Genomic DNA, 13,110 nt, shown 5'->3' with positions numbered 1-13,110 from the left:
AGTAGCTAGGACAACCCTCCTCCAGGGGCTACATCCTTACAGTAAATGTAATCAGAAGGTAACTGTTTCCCCTTTTCCACCCCTTGGGTACCATTTGGGAGATTTGCCTTGGTGCTGAGCAGAGCAGAAGATAAAAGAAAAAAGCATATATATTTTTTTAGATGGTCTGACCATGGTAGGGACTTTCACATGGAATTTTCAGTCCAAATTTGCATCAATGAGTCATCTAAGGAATCTCTAGTTTAAAATGGTTCTGGAATGGTTAGTACTACAAGATAGATGACAGAGGCAAATGCATATTCTCTCTGGAGGAAGTCACCTTCTTTCTTAGCCACAGGAAATTCTCAGGATTTTTCAAGGTCAGTGATTAGATTAGTACACAGTCAAACATAATCAAGCATCTGAGGAGACAGAGCAATAAAAGTGAAAATAAAGAGTAAACAATAGCAAAAAGTTCATAAAGTTTTCAGATATTAGAATTATCAAACACTGATTATTTAAAAAACAGTGCTTGTACTGATTTTAGAAATAAACGATAAACTTGAAAATATCTGCAGGAAAGAAACTATAAAAGTGACATAGCACATTTGAAAAAGGTCCAAATAAAATGTCTAAAAAATATTGAAATTAAAAACTTAATAAGTTTGTAGCAATGACACATTGAAGAGAGAATGTGTAACGAAGGTAGATTAGAAGACAAATTCCAGAATGTAGGAAAAGAGACAAAACAATGGAAAACACAGAGTTATTTAAAAATTGTCTAAAAATATTAGCAGGTCTAATATGAGACATAATTTGAGACCTGGAAGATGATATAGAGAATGATGCAGGAGCAATATTTAAATAGGTAGTGGCTGAAAATTACTTGATTTAGTGAAAGATACCAAATTCAGGAAGTCAGGAGAAATAAGAAATCTACCCCTAGAAGTATAGAGAAAATCTGAGAGAAAGAAAAAAAAAAACAAGAAAGACCCAGGGAACATCTAAAAGCAACAGTGGAGGCCTTGGAGGAGAAAGACAATGCCTTGATTAAAGCCACGATTCAACTGACAGCTGACTTCTCAAGAGTAATAATTGGAGTCAGAGTGGAATGATATTGTCCATGTGTTGAAAGAAAATAACTGTCTACCTAGAAATTCTGTATCCAGAGAGAACATCTTTGAAGTCTGAGTGTGAAGTACAAATGTTTTCAGATAAATCAAAACTTGAGTTTGTCACTAGTAGATTCTAGTTATCGTTAATGATAATGATAAAGGATGTGCTTCAGGCAATAGAAAGTGGTGATCTTCCATAGGTCATTGAGCTGAAACAAGAAATAAAGAACAAATAAAATGTAAATAACTGTGTGGGTGTATGTAAACAAATAGTAAAATATGTCTAATGGAGCTTTTAAAAAGTCCATAGTAACAATAGCATATAGGTCAGGAGGAAGGTAAATAGATATAAATAGTTCTCAGGTCCTTGAATTATTCAGGAGGCTGATAAAGGTATGAATTTAACTTTTGATGAGGTCCATATGGGGGAGGAGGCTTCTTAAGTGCTGATAATGTTTCATTTCTTGACCTGAGTGGTGTTTATGGCACAGTAGACAAGTAGGTGATGCTTCATATTTACAAGTTAAACATAAAATAAATGTTTTATGTACTTATCTGTAGGTACCTTATATTTCACAATAAAAAGTTAAGAAAAAGGGTACAAATCCTATATTTCCAAAAGAATAACTAGAGCCCAGCCAGTGTTGCTCAGTGGTTGAGTGTCAAACCAGGAACCAAGAGGTCACGGTTCGATTCCTGTTTAGGGCACATGCCCTGATTGTAGGCCCAATCCCCAGTATAGGATGTCCAGGAGGCAGCTGATCAATGATGTTCCTCTCTCGATGTTTTTATCTCTATCCCTCTCCCTTCCTCTCTCTCTGAAAATCAATTTTTAAAAAAAGGATAACTAGAAAATACAATGGACATCATAATTTTGAAAATACATTTAAATGACATTATTCATCCTAATCCTGCGATCGATCATATTGTTAAAATAGGGAAGTTGCAGAATGTTTGTAGATATAGGCAAAAGGTATATTTAAAAATAACAGGAACCCTAGCTGGTTTGGCTCAGTGGATAGAGTGTCGACCTTCGGACTGAAGGGTCCCAGGTTCGATTCCAGTCGAGGGCACATGTCTGGTTGCGGGCTTGATCCCCAGTGTGGGGTGTGCAGGAGGCAGCCAATCGAAGATTCTCTCTCATCATTGATGTTTTTATGTCTCCCTCTCCCTTCCTCTATGAAATCAATAAAATTTTTAAAAATTTAAAAGTAATAGGAAATTTAGTAATTTACTCTGATAAATAATATATATTTGCTTTATGTGTTCTTAAAGTCTTGTGATATCTAAATATTTATAGTCTCTTTGTTCCAAAGGTTTTATAGTCTTAAGCAACATTTGACAGTCATTCAGTCTCCACTCTAACCAAGTCTCTACAGTCATATTATTTTAAAAGATACATATTGGACCTATTAAAATGTAGTTTATTACTCAACAGATCACTGACTAAGAGGTAAATGTATGTCTTGCAGATATGATTATCATACAGTATATGGTCCTGTGAGAAATAAATGAGATTATATACACACACACACACACACACACTAGAGGCCAAGTGCATGAAATTCATGCACAGGGGGTGGGGAGGGGTCCCTTAGCCCAGCCTGCACCCTCTCTAATCTGGGACCCCTCAGACATCCCTCTCACAATCCGGGACCACTGGCTCCTAACTGCTCACCTTCCTGCCAACCTGATCGCCCCTAACTGCCTTCCTGCCAGCCTGGTTGCCCCCAACTGCCCCCCTGCTGGCCTGGTCGCCCCACGCAGCCTGCTGTTCAGTTGTTTGGTCGTCCCTCACTAACCCCCCTGCCGGCCTGGACTCCCCATGCAGCATGCTGTTCAGTCGTTTGGTCACCCCTCACTAACCCCCTTGCCGGCCTTGTCATACCAAGCAGCCTGCCAGCCTGCTGTTTGGTCGTTACTGTTACTGTGATGGCGTCCTGGACAATTTGCATATTCCTCTATTATTAGTATAGATCTTAGAACCATGCCTGGCACAGAAGAAACAGCCTAATATTATTAGCCATTGCTATTTTTATATAACAACATAATCCTATCTAATAATAGAGTAACATGTAAATTACCATCACTCCGCTACGCCCACGATTGGGCGGCGGGAGGCTGGGGGGTGGGACTCGGGGTGGCCTATCCGGCCATTGAGAGGCACGGATCCGCTGCCACTGAGCGGGGCTACCCTGCTGTTGAGAGGCGCAGGGGGCGGGACTCCTGCCCCCTGCGCCTCTCAACAGCAGGGTAGCCCCCCTCAGCGGCCACGGACCATCAAAAGTGGGGGAGCTGGGTGCCTGTCTGCTCCGGCTCCAGGCCTTTCAGAAGCCTCCGCCGAGCCGGAGGCTTCTGAAAGGCCTGGTGCACCAGTGGACAGGCACCCAGCTCCACCATGAAAAGCGAAAGCGTGTAGGGGACCCTACACGTGCATGATTCAATCATGCACTGGGCCTCTAGTATATGTAATAATTATAGATATAGTCTGTTATTTTGGGGGGGGGGGCAGCATACTAGTCATTGATTTAGAACTATTGTTACTTTTTTTTTTTAATGCTTCAAAGTGGCCTGAGTTAGGATAAAGATTTGGGGTCCTATAAAGATTTATAGGCCAGCTATTAGTAAAGACATTCATTATACAAGTATTGGGAGTCACATCTCTTGGGAAGATATAAAGTTGCTATCCTTTAGTCTGCTTAGTTGGTATGGGATACTGTAATTAAATCAAGTACTCTAAAATTCAGAGTGAACACTTTCACTGTTAGGTTTTATTCTCATATTACCTAAAACATACCTTCTGAAAAAACCATCTTGGGGTATTTAATCTCTTACTCCCCCCCCCCCCAAGTTTTAACATTTGTTTATTCTTATTCCATTATAGTGTTTTTTAAAATAATTTAGTAGCTTTAGGGTAACTGGTGGTTATGTCAGTACACACATTTTACATATTCTTTTTGTTTTAGACATTTTGTGACCTTGGGCAAGTCATTCATTTCTTTACATCTCACTTCTTTATCTTTAAATTTACTGGGACACAAATATTTTCTAAAATATTTTCTAGTGCTAATATTCTTCAAGTAAATGTTTATTTTTGAGGAATTCCCTTTTTTTCCCAAACAAATGAAAAATAAAAACATAAAAGTTTCAATACAGTCTAAAATGTGTATTTTTTGTAACACCACTGCTTTGCTTTGGGCATAATAATTTTATGTTAGCTTAACTCAAGAGATTTAGTAAATAGAAATTACCCAACATGTGTTAGTAACCTAGAAGGTATTATGAATAAAGGTACCCAAGACAGTAGGAGGAATGATGATTCTACCTAAGTGCCAAAAACTTTCAAATAAACCATTTGGGAAGAATTGTTTTAATAAAATTTATTACACATTGCCTTTCTTGGATGATACTGAACTAATTCCATTTTTTGGTAACTCAGGCTCATCACTATGACCACATCCTCAGGAGCTATTAATATTAATAGTTGTATGTCTGTAAAATAATTCACTTAATAGTTAACAAATACCTACTGAGCAACTTCAATGCATCAGGCATTGGATTGGGCACAGCAGATATAAACATATACCGTCTTTGCAATGTTGAAGAAAAAATTGTGGTATCTGTCCTCGTGGAATAGAATCTAGTTTGTAGGGGAAAATGATATCAACTGAATAATTGCACAAATAAATGTAATTTTATACCCTGATAAAGTGCTATGAAGAAAACGCACTATTAAGAATATCACTTTGGAATCAGTTCTGAGATCAATCCCAACTCTGCCACTTGGTAGCATTGTGATTTTAGGCAACTTTATAAGTCACAGTTGAAATGAGAACAGTCTGCATCCTGGCTACTTATGAGGATCAAGTGAAATAACAAGTGTGATATTTATTTTTTAAACTTGTTTATTATCTGTCTTCCTGGATGAAAAAAAGACTTTTTTGTTTATTTGTCTTATTACCTGCTATTTTCCTAGCAGTAAGAGTCACATCATGAGCATGAATACATATTTGTTGAATGAATGAAAGTCTTATTTTTTGCAGGTAATAAGCATTCCATATTTGTTTCTTTTTCCACATTTTAGTTGTTGCTCTCAAGGGCTGTTTCCTGCAGTCCTGCTTCCTCTCATCTAGTTTAACTCTGGATTAGAAAGTTAGATGACCAAAATGGTAGATGCATCTGTACTGTAGTAAGAGAGAAGGTCTCAGCACAGCAACAGGAGTGAGCTTTCGTGCACGGGCTTACTGAGATCTTTTTAGTTTATTTAAAAGACTTTTGCTATTTCAGCTGTATTCTGTATACTTGGATTGTCAGATAAGTACTCTTATAAGTGCAGATCTTTTAATAAATATACGTATATTCTAGCTTTATATCACATTTTGTTGTGGTTTTTGTTTATAAGTAGGTTAGAAGAAATTTAAATTGTGAATTTTTGAAGTTCAGCCACCTATTTTGTATATATTTATAGTGAACCACATAGAACTTCCTGTCTAATATAATTTTAAGAAGTATTTAAGGTCAGTTTTTAAATGAACCTTTCTCATAAAGTCTACAGCAAATTCTCTTGGTTAATTTTTTTCCAGGGCACCTGTCTGTCCACTTGTTATTCATTGATTCCTAGTTCCTATCTCTCATTTAGTGGCAGTATCTGCCAAAAGTCAGAATTGTTTTTTGGCTTTGTTAATTTTGGCAGCAGGGTCTGAGATGAGTCACCAGGAACTGAGCAACTGAAAAAATTGAGTCTTCAAACAAATGAAGCATTACATTTTACCATTATAGAAATAGTTATTGGTTTTTAGATCTCATACTCTAAAATAATGATAAAATGTTGTAAATGGATCCTTGTTTACCCCAAGGGGTATTATCTCTGAGAAAGTGAATTTCTACTTGAAATAATGTCTAGATTTTTATTGTTGCTGCTGCTGTTTGTTTTGCTTTAATGAGTCCCAGAATATGATATGAAATTAAATTTCAGTGAATCACTGCCGTGCTATTTATTTCCACTAATGGCAATTACCGCACGAAATGCAGCCATTCTTTCTAATTGGGTATCCTAATTGAAAAACTGCAGTTAAACTGGCAAACTAATCACCTATAAAGTAATTATTTTACCCTCAAAATATTTTATAGTCACTTCTCAGTTATGATAAAACATCATTTATTAGCAGCCCATTCCAGGTTGAAATTTTCAACATAATTTTAGGTGACTGAATGACATTAGTGATTGTATTAGAGATGTGCAGAACAACATCAGTAAGAAAACAAAACATTCCCTGCTGTGTTTTTAAAGTAATGGAAGTAGGAAAAAAATTGCTTTCCTCTTTTTACCTCTATTAATATAAGTCTAAAACCTAATGTTTTAGGGAATGTTTAAATAAATGTATATAGGGAATCTTACCTAATAAAAGAGAAACATGCAAATTAACCATCACTCTGCTACGCCCACAGCCAATCAGAGTGAGTATGCAAATTAACCCAACAAAGATGGAGATTAATTTGCATATGCAGGCGCGGAGCTGCCAGGAGGGGCGTGATGCCTGCTATGAGGGGAAGGGGGTGGCGGAGGGAGCTGCTGGAGCGGTGCTCCGGACAGAAACGAGGACTTGCTGACTCTGGGTGGGCCGGGAGCGGAAACTTGCTGGCTCCCGGCGGGCCGTGGAGCGGGGACTTGCCAGCTCCCGGCGGGCCATGGAGTGGGGACTTGCCGGCTCCTGGGTGGCTGTGGGTGAAGCCAGGGGAAGGAAGGCCTATTCTTGCATGAATATTGTGCAACCATCCTCTAGTGTTATATAACCACTGGATGGAATGTCATGTAGCTATTAAAAAATTAGTGTATAGAAAGTATGTAACATATGCAAAAATGCTTATTTTAAATGTTAAGGGAGAAAATCAGGATAACAAAATAATTGACAATATAATTTCATAGCAAAAAAGACTTGAAGGTAATAAATAAAAATTTTAATGAAAGCTATATTTGTTTAGATGATGGGATTTTGAAAAATATTTTAGCTTTCATTGTTTTCAACTTTATTATTTCCAAGTTTTCTTTTAAAATGAAAGATACTAATTAGTAAATCAGAAAGTCTTAATTTAAAGCTATTTAAATCTCATATGTCAGAAAACAGCTCAGAGATTATATTGAAGAATCTGAACTGTATCTCTCAAACTGCATATTAGAAATATTTGACAAACTTTACATCTCAATTCTCAGGAAAATATAGCTGTCATATTGGCTTTTTGCAAAGTCCTACTTAAAATTAAGTTAAGAGCCCGAGGTAAGAATGGCAGATAGCAATGTAATAGTGCATCTCTTTTTCTCTCTGCCTTTTATTAAGGAAAACTTTGACATATAGAACGTGAATCCATATATTCCCAGCATTTACGATTCTCAAGACTTTGCTAACTCATTTCAACTATTTCCCTTCTTGACACATTTTTTTCTAGGGACTTTTTAAAAGCAAATTCGATTGTTATTTTAAGTATAAATACTTTGTATGTTTCTTTGATAAGCTTTTTAAACTTATCATCATGTTATCATATACTTATTACTCTTACAGAAGTGCCATAATGAGTCACTGTCATGAAATTATCTATGTTCATATTTTTTAGTTGCCTCAAACTCACCTTTTTATGGTTATGTTTTTGAAGTTTCTTATTCTCTAATAACATTTAAATAATGTATTTATTAGAAGTCCCTAATATAAAAAAGACTTAAGTTTTGGATGACATTTTTTGTTTTTGTGTTTGTTTTTTAAATGTAAAGAGTACAAGCTCATTGTAGAAAAACTAGAAAATTCACAAAATACTAAGAAAAAGTGGAAATCACTTATATTCCTTAGTATATATTTTCTTGCTGTTTTTATACATTATTTTTATAATTGAGATCTGTTGGAAGCACCTTAGTACCTTATTTCAATAAAATGATATCTGAAGCTTTTTATACTTAAAATATTTCTTTTCTATTTTAATGGCTGCATTAAGATGCACCTTAAATTTTTAGAATACATATGTGCCTTAATTTTTTTTAAAGCGACCACATCTAATTTAGAATGCCATTTTATAGTATACTTTAATACATTTTATTATTGCTAGAGTTGAAGAGACTTATATTTTTGAGTAAGGGGCTAATTCCCCTACTTAATACCCAAGGTAGGGAAATGGCCTGGCCAAGGCACTGTTTTCTTTATACCAGATAAGGCCTGGATATTGAGAGGTGTTTATTTTTGCCATTTGGATGATAAGTAATGTCCTTAGAGGGCCATTTTAGTAAGTTTATATAAGTCCAATTTTATATATTTCTTTAAAGTTGCTTACTGTCATCCTAAATATCAATGAGTTACCTGAGTGTATGATGCATTTATTTCTTTAAACACTATCAAGGAAAAAGCATGTAGTAAATTCAGGACTTTGGGTACTTGGGAAAAAGTTGCTGCCTACCTTAGTTGGTATGGGTTGAATTCATCAAAGAACTCCAACTGGTGAAAAGGAGAGACTTGAAATAGAGATTGCCGATTATGGAAAAACAATATTCTTAGGTGTGTATTTTTATGGATATATTAGTTTCGTAGGGCTATTTTAACAAATTTCCACTAACGGATTGGTTTAAAATAACAAATATTTATTCTTTCACAGTGCTGAAGGCTAGATGGTCAAAACCAGGTGTTAGGTAGGGCTATGCTCTCTTAAGGTTGTAGGGAAGAACTCTTTCTTGTCTTTTCCTTGCTTCAGGTGGTTATTGGCATTCTTCCCTGGTGGGTCTCCGTTTTGTCTTTGTGTTTCTTCTGACAAGGATATCAGTGACTTGATTTAGGCCCCCCTAACTGGTATGACCTCATCTTACCTAATTACGTCTGCAAATACTATTTTCAAGTAAGGTCCACTTATTGGAGGTATTGTTTGCAAATATTTTCTCCCATTCAGTTCATTGCCTTTTTATTTTGTTGGCAGAAGCTTTTTAGTTTGATATAGTCCCATTAATTTACTGTTGCTTTTACTTCCCTTGCCTTTGAGGTCAAAATTCATAACATCTTCTCTAAGACCGAGATCCATAAGTTTAGTACTATATTTTCTTCTTTGTAGATTATTGTTTCAAGTCTTACAGTTAAGTCGTTGATCTATTTAAAGTTCATTTTTATTTATGATGTCTAGTTTCATTCTTTTGAATGTAGCTTTCCAACTTTCCCAGCACCATTTATTGAAGAGGCTTTCTTTTCTCTATAGTATGTTTTTGGTTCCTTTATCAAAATTATTTGCCCATATACATGTGAGTTTATTTCTAGTCTCTCAATTCTGTTCCATTGTTCTGTGTACCTGTTTTTCTCTCAATACTGTGTGTTTTGATTATTGTCACTTGGTGATAGAATTTAACAATACTTCCAGTGTGATACTCCAGCTTTGTTCTTTTTTTTTTTTTTTTTCTCTCAAGGTTGCTTTTGCCATTCAGTGTCTTTTGTGGTTCCATAGAAATCTGATGATTTTTTGGTTCTGCTTCTTTTAAAAATGCCTTTGGGATTTTGATGGGGTTGCACTAAACCTGTATATTGCTTTGGGTAATATGGCCATTTTTAACTATGTTGATTCTTTCAAACCATGAAGACAGAATATCTTTCCATTCCTTTGTGTCTTCTTTGATTTCTTTTAATAATGTTTTGTAGTTTTCATTGTATAGGTTGAGAAGGGTAACTTTTGATGACACTTTATAAGGATCCTTAGTTAGAAAGTGTTAGTGTCATCTAAGGATGAATTGTCTGCAGCTTGGAACATACTTAAATCAAGAAAAAGAATAAAACTAAACTTTTTTTCCTATGATAATGTTAGCTACCTTAGAAAGTTGAAAATACGACATTTAGTGACACAAATGACAAGCTTTTCTTTAAATCAGCTTGTGAGCCTCTAGCCAGTGCAAAAGCTTATGCTATCATTCAAAGAGGAGTTGTTGGCTCACCTTTAGGACTAAGCCTCCTGTGGCAAGGGGGAAACTAAGGCTCATCAACAATGAAAGAGTTGTAAATAGAAGAGTTAGTTAACTGTGCTTCAGGCTCCTAGAATAAGAGCTCTTCGCTCTTTCAAGTATCCAGTATAATCTTCCTAAAGTTGTTTCTAACTTGCTGGACAAAGAATCTTTTTTAGTGTTGGATTTATGCCCACCTTCCTGGATCCTAGCTCTATGACTTGATCACCTCTGATACCAACTACTGGCTGAAACCTCTCTTCTTCCTGACCTTGACTTAACTTCTGTGCCAGCCACCTGCCCTGCCCAGTGCCTAACTTGATAGAAGGCTATCATCTACACCTTCTGGTTACCCTTGACATGATAGCCCAGTTCCATAGATGGTTTCTCAAAAGCAAACTGTTATTTAGCAGTGATGCACTTAAAATTTTCCATAGTAAGACTTGTATTTCACATAAAGTAACACTAGGATATATTGAACCTGTTAATTTGAGAGTAGCATTATATGTTAAATCTTTCTCAGATCTTTAGAATGGTTATAAACTGGGACTTAAAACATTATTGACTTGAGCTCTCTGCAGACTCAAGTTAATACTTTTGAAGTGAAATAGTTATTATAGGCTCTTTTTCCTATACTGGCCTGGCCAATAGTGCATAATCAATTATGTATTTGTTGAATGTATGATAGTTGCTAAATTCATATTTAATTATTTTCTTTGGTTTCACCAACATAAGCCATTTAGGTACCTTTGTTTTTGGTTTCTTATTTCTGTGTCAGTCATTCTTCAATTACTTGTTTTATCTACAAGCTAATAGAATATTTTATAGTAACCAGAAATTTGATTTAAAACCAGTGGTATTGCTATAGGGAAACCATATCTTACATTTACCATTAAATATTGATTCTATTTGAACCAAATAGCACATTTAGAACTTAGATATTGATTAGAACTTATATATAGCAGATTCACTTGTTGATTTGAGAATACTAAATTGACTAGCTTCTCTGTCTATATCAGTAAGGTTGAAATTGGTATGTTGTAGTACCTGAAAAGCTTAATTATTTTATATATATGTACTGCTATAAAGGAAGTTAAATTTGCATGGTATAAACATTAACTTCCTCCTGAGGTTCTGAGCTTTAAAATATTTATAATGTTTAAAAATTAATATGAAGAATAATCATAAAATTAATATGCTTTTTAAATGTACTTTGTGTGATCTCTTTCATTATTTTATAGTTATGACTTCTGTATCATCAGAAGTTTAAAAAATTCCTAAATATAGTAGGATTGCATTTTTGTTTCAAAATTCACTGAAATTGTATGTAGTGCTTAAGAGCAACTAATGCAGTGATGAGATGAGCGCTATTTTAAATTTACAATCCTATGTAATTTCACCCATATGCAAAAATCATTAGATTTAAATAGTTACAATACTATGTAACATACATGAAGTACTGGTGAACCCATGTGAGCATTTCTAACCTATGGGATATTTGTTTTGCAGGAGAAAATAGAAGTAGAAATTATTTCCACAATTTGAATATGTAATTCCCTATTCATATAGATTCTTTCACCAATTGTTACCACAAAGTTGGCTAAAATTAATACTCTTCTGTCATAATAGATTAAGGCAATTTACATTTAGTTTTCTTTGTCTTTTTTTGTTTGTTTGTTTGTTTGTTTGTTTTGTTTTATTCCCTCCATTCCCCAATTATTTCATGGCCTTTCAGTACTTCAGAGAATTTAGATGAGCTCTCTTCCTCGAGTAGCTGGTTACTTAACCAGAAGCACAGTAAGAAAAGGAGAAAAGACAGGACAAGATTGAAATCTCCATCCTTGACTGTCATGAGTACAGCAGCTCGAACAAGGCCACTTCAGAGTTTCCACAAAAGAAAACTCTACAGATTGAGCCCTACTTTGTATTGGACTCCACAGGTAAGTTTGCCTTTAGGAAACATGAACAAAGATTTTTACCATCAATATATTTCATGTACAAGAGGATATGGATTGTGCACTGTAATTTAGAATAATTATATCTAGAAAGTTTTAAATATATAGTTTATAAGTGACATAATAGGTATTGACAGTATATTAGTGGGATTTAATAATTTTTAAACATAGCAGTGTATTTTGAAATTTCTCACATCCCCATTTTTTAAAATTCACTACTAAAACTAATTTGAAGGAAAATCACATATCAAGATTATTTTTTAAATTTTACTGGTAAGGGTAATAAGGAAACCCAAGTGTACTGCATATTTGTCTTAGTAAAGAAAAATAAAATCTTCACAGCTGTCAGTTATTTTGGATTAAATGGCATTGCTGTTTATTTAGGTTTGGTAATTGTTAACCCTGCTGAGCATTCCATTTCCTTTTTCTAGACTGACTGTAAACAGTGAAATTTTTATGTCCATGCATACACTTTTTACAAATAAAATATACTTCATTAAAAACATCTGGCCTTTGTGGCTCAGTTGCTTGGGCGTCGTTCCATGCATCAGAGGCTTGCTGGCTCAGTTCCTGGTCAGGGCTCCATCCCCTGTTGGGCGTGTTCAGGAGGCAGCCAGTTGATGTCCCACTCTCATATTGATGTTTCTCTTTCTCTCTCCTTCTCTCTTACCCTTTTTCTAAAAATTATAAAATATATTTTTTAACAGCATTCATTTTGAAAAACGTAGTTTTCATTTGTTAGCAAAATGTTAGTAATATATCTTTCAATGCATATCTAAACTGATGAAGGGCAAACGAAATTATCTATAGTTCTTATATGACATGCTTTTTTTCCTATTATATTTTAAAAGAGTATGTCAAAGGAAAGAAATTCACCTTGATTCTGTCACTTAATATTGTTTCTAATGACTACACTAAGTGTTCAAAATGTATTTGTATAAAAATCAAGATGCTTTGTTTCATTAGTTAGTAACCAATTATAAATATGGCTTTGTAGGCTCCAATTATAAATAGGAATGTGGATTCTGACAAATTGGTTTTTATTAATAGATTGATTTTTACCATTTATTATTAGTATGCTCCACCAATTTGAAAATATTTGTTTTATTTC

General features: G+C 34.9%; 1 protein-coding gene across 4 annotated transcripts in view; it reads left to right on the top strand.

Annotated features, from left to right (window-relative positions):
- KANSL1L (KAT8 regulatory NSL complex subunit 1 like) overlaps positions 1–13,110 on the top strand; it is a 91,629-nt gene that overhangs the window by 40,412 nt on the left and 38,107 nt on the right. For all 4 annotated transcript variants that reach the window (XM_079783173.1, XM_079783171.1, XM_079783172.1 and 1 more), the window contains exon 6: positions 11,780–11,984. In XM_079783173.1, the coding sequence (XP_079639299.1) occupies positions 11,780–11,984 (205 nt within the window). The remainder of the gene's footprint in view (positions 1–11,779; positions 11,985–13,110) is intronic.

Source organism: Cnephaeus nilssonii (assembly GCF_951640355.1).
Source record: "Cnephaeus nilssonii genome assembly, chromosome: 10".
NCBI classification, from domain to species: Eukaryota; Metazoa; Chordata; class Mammalia; order Chiroptera; family Vespertilionidae; genus Cnephaeus; species Cnephaeus nilssonii.
The sequence above is the reverse complement of the archived record's forward strand: the minus strand, read 5'-3'. Positions and strand labels throughout refer to the sequence as shown.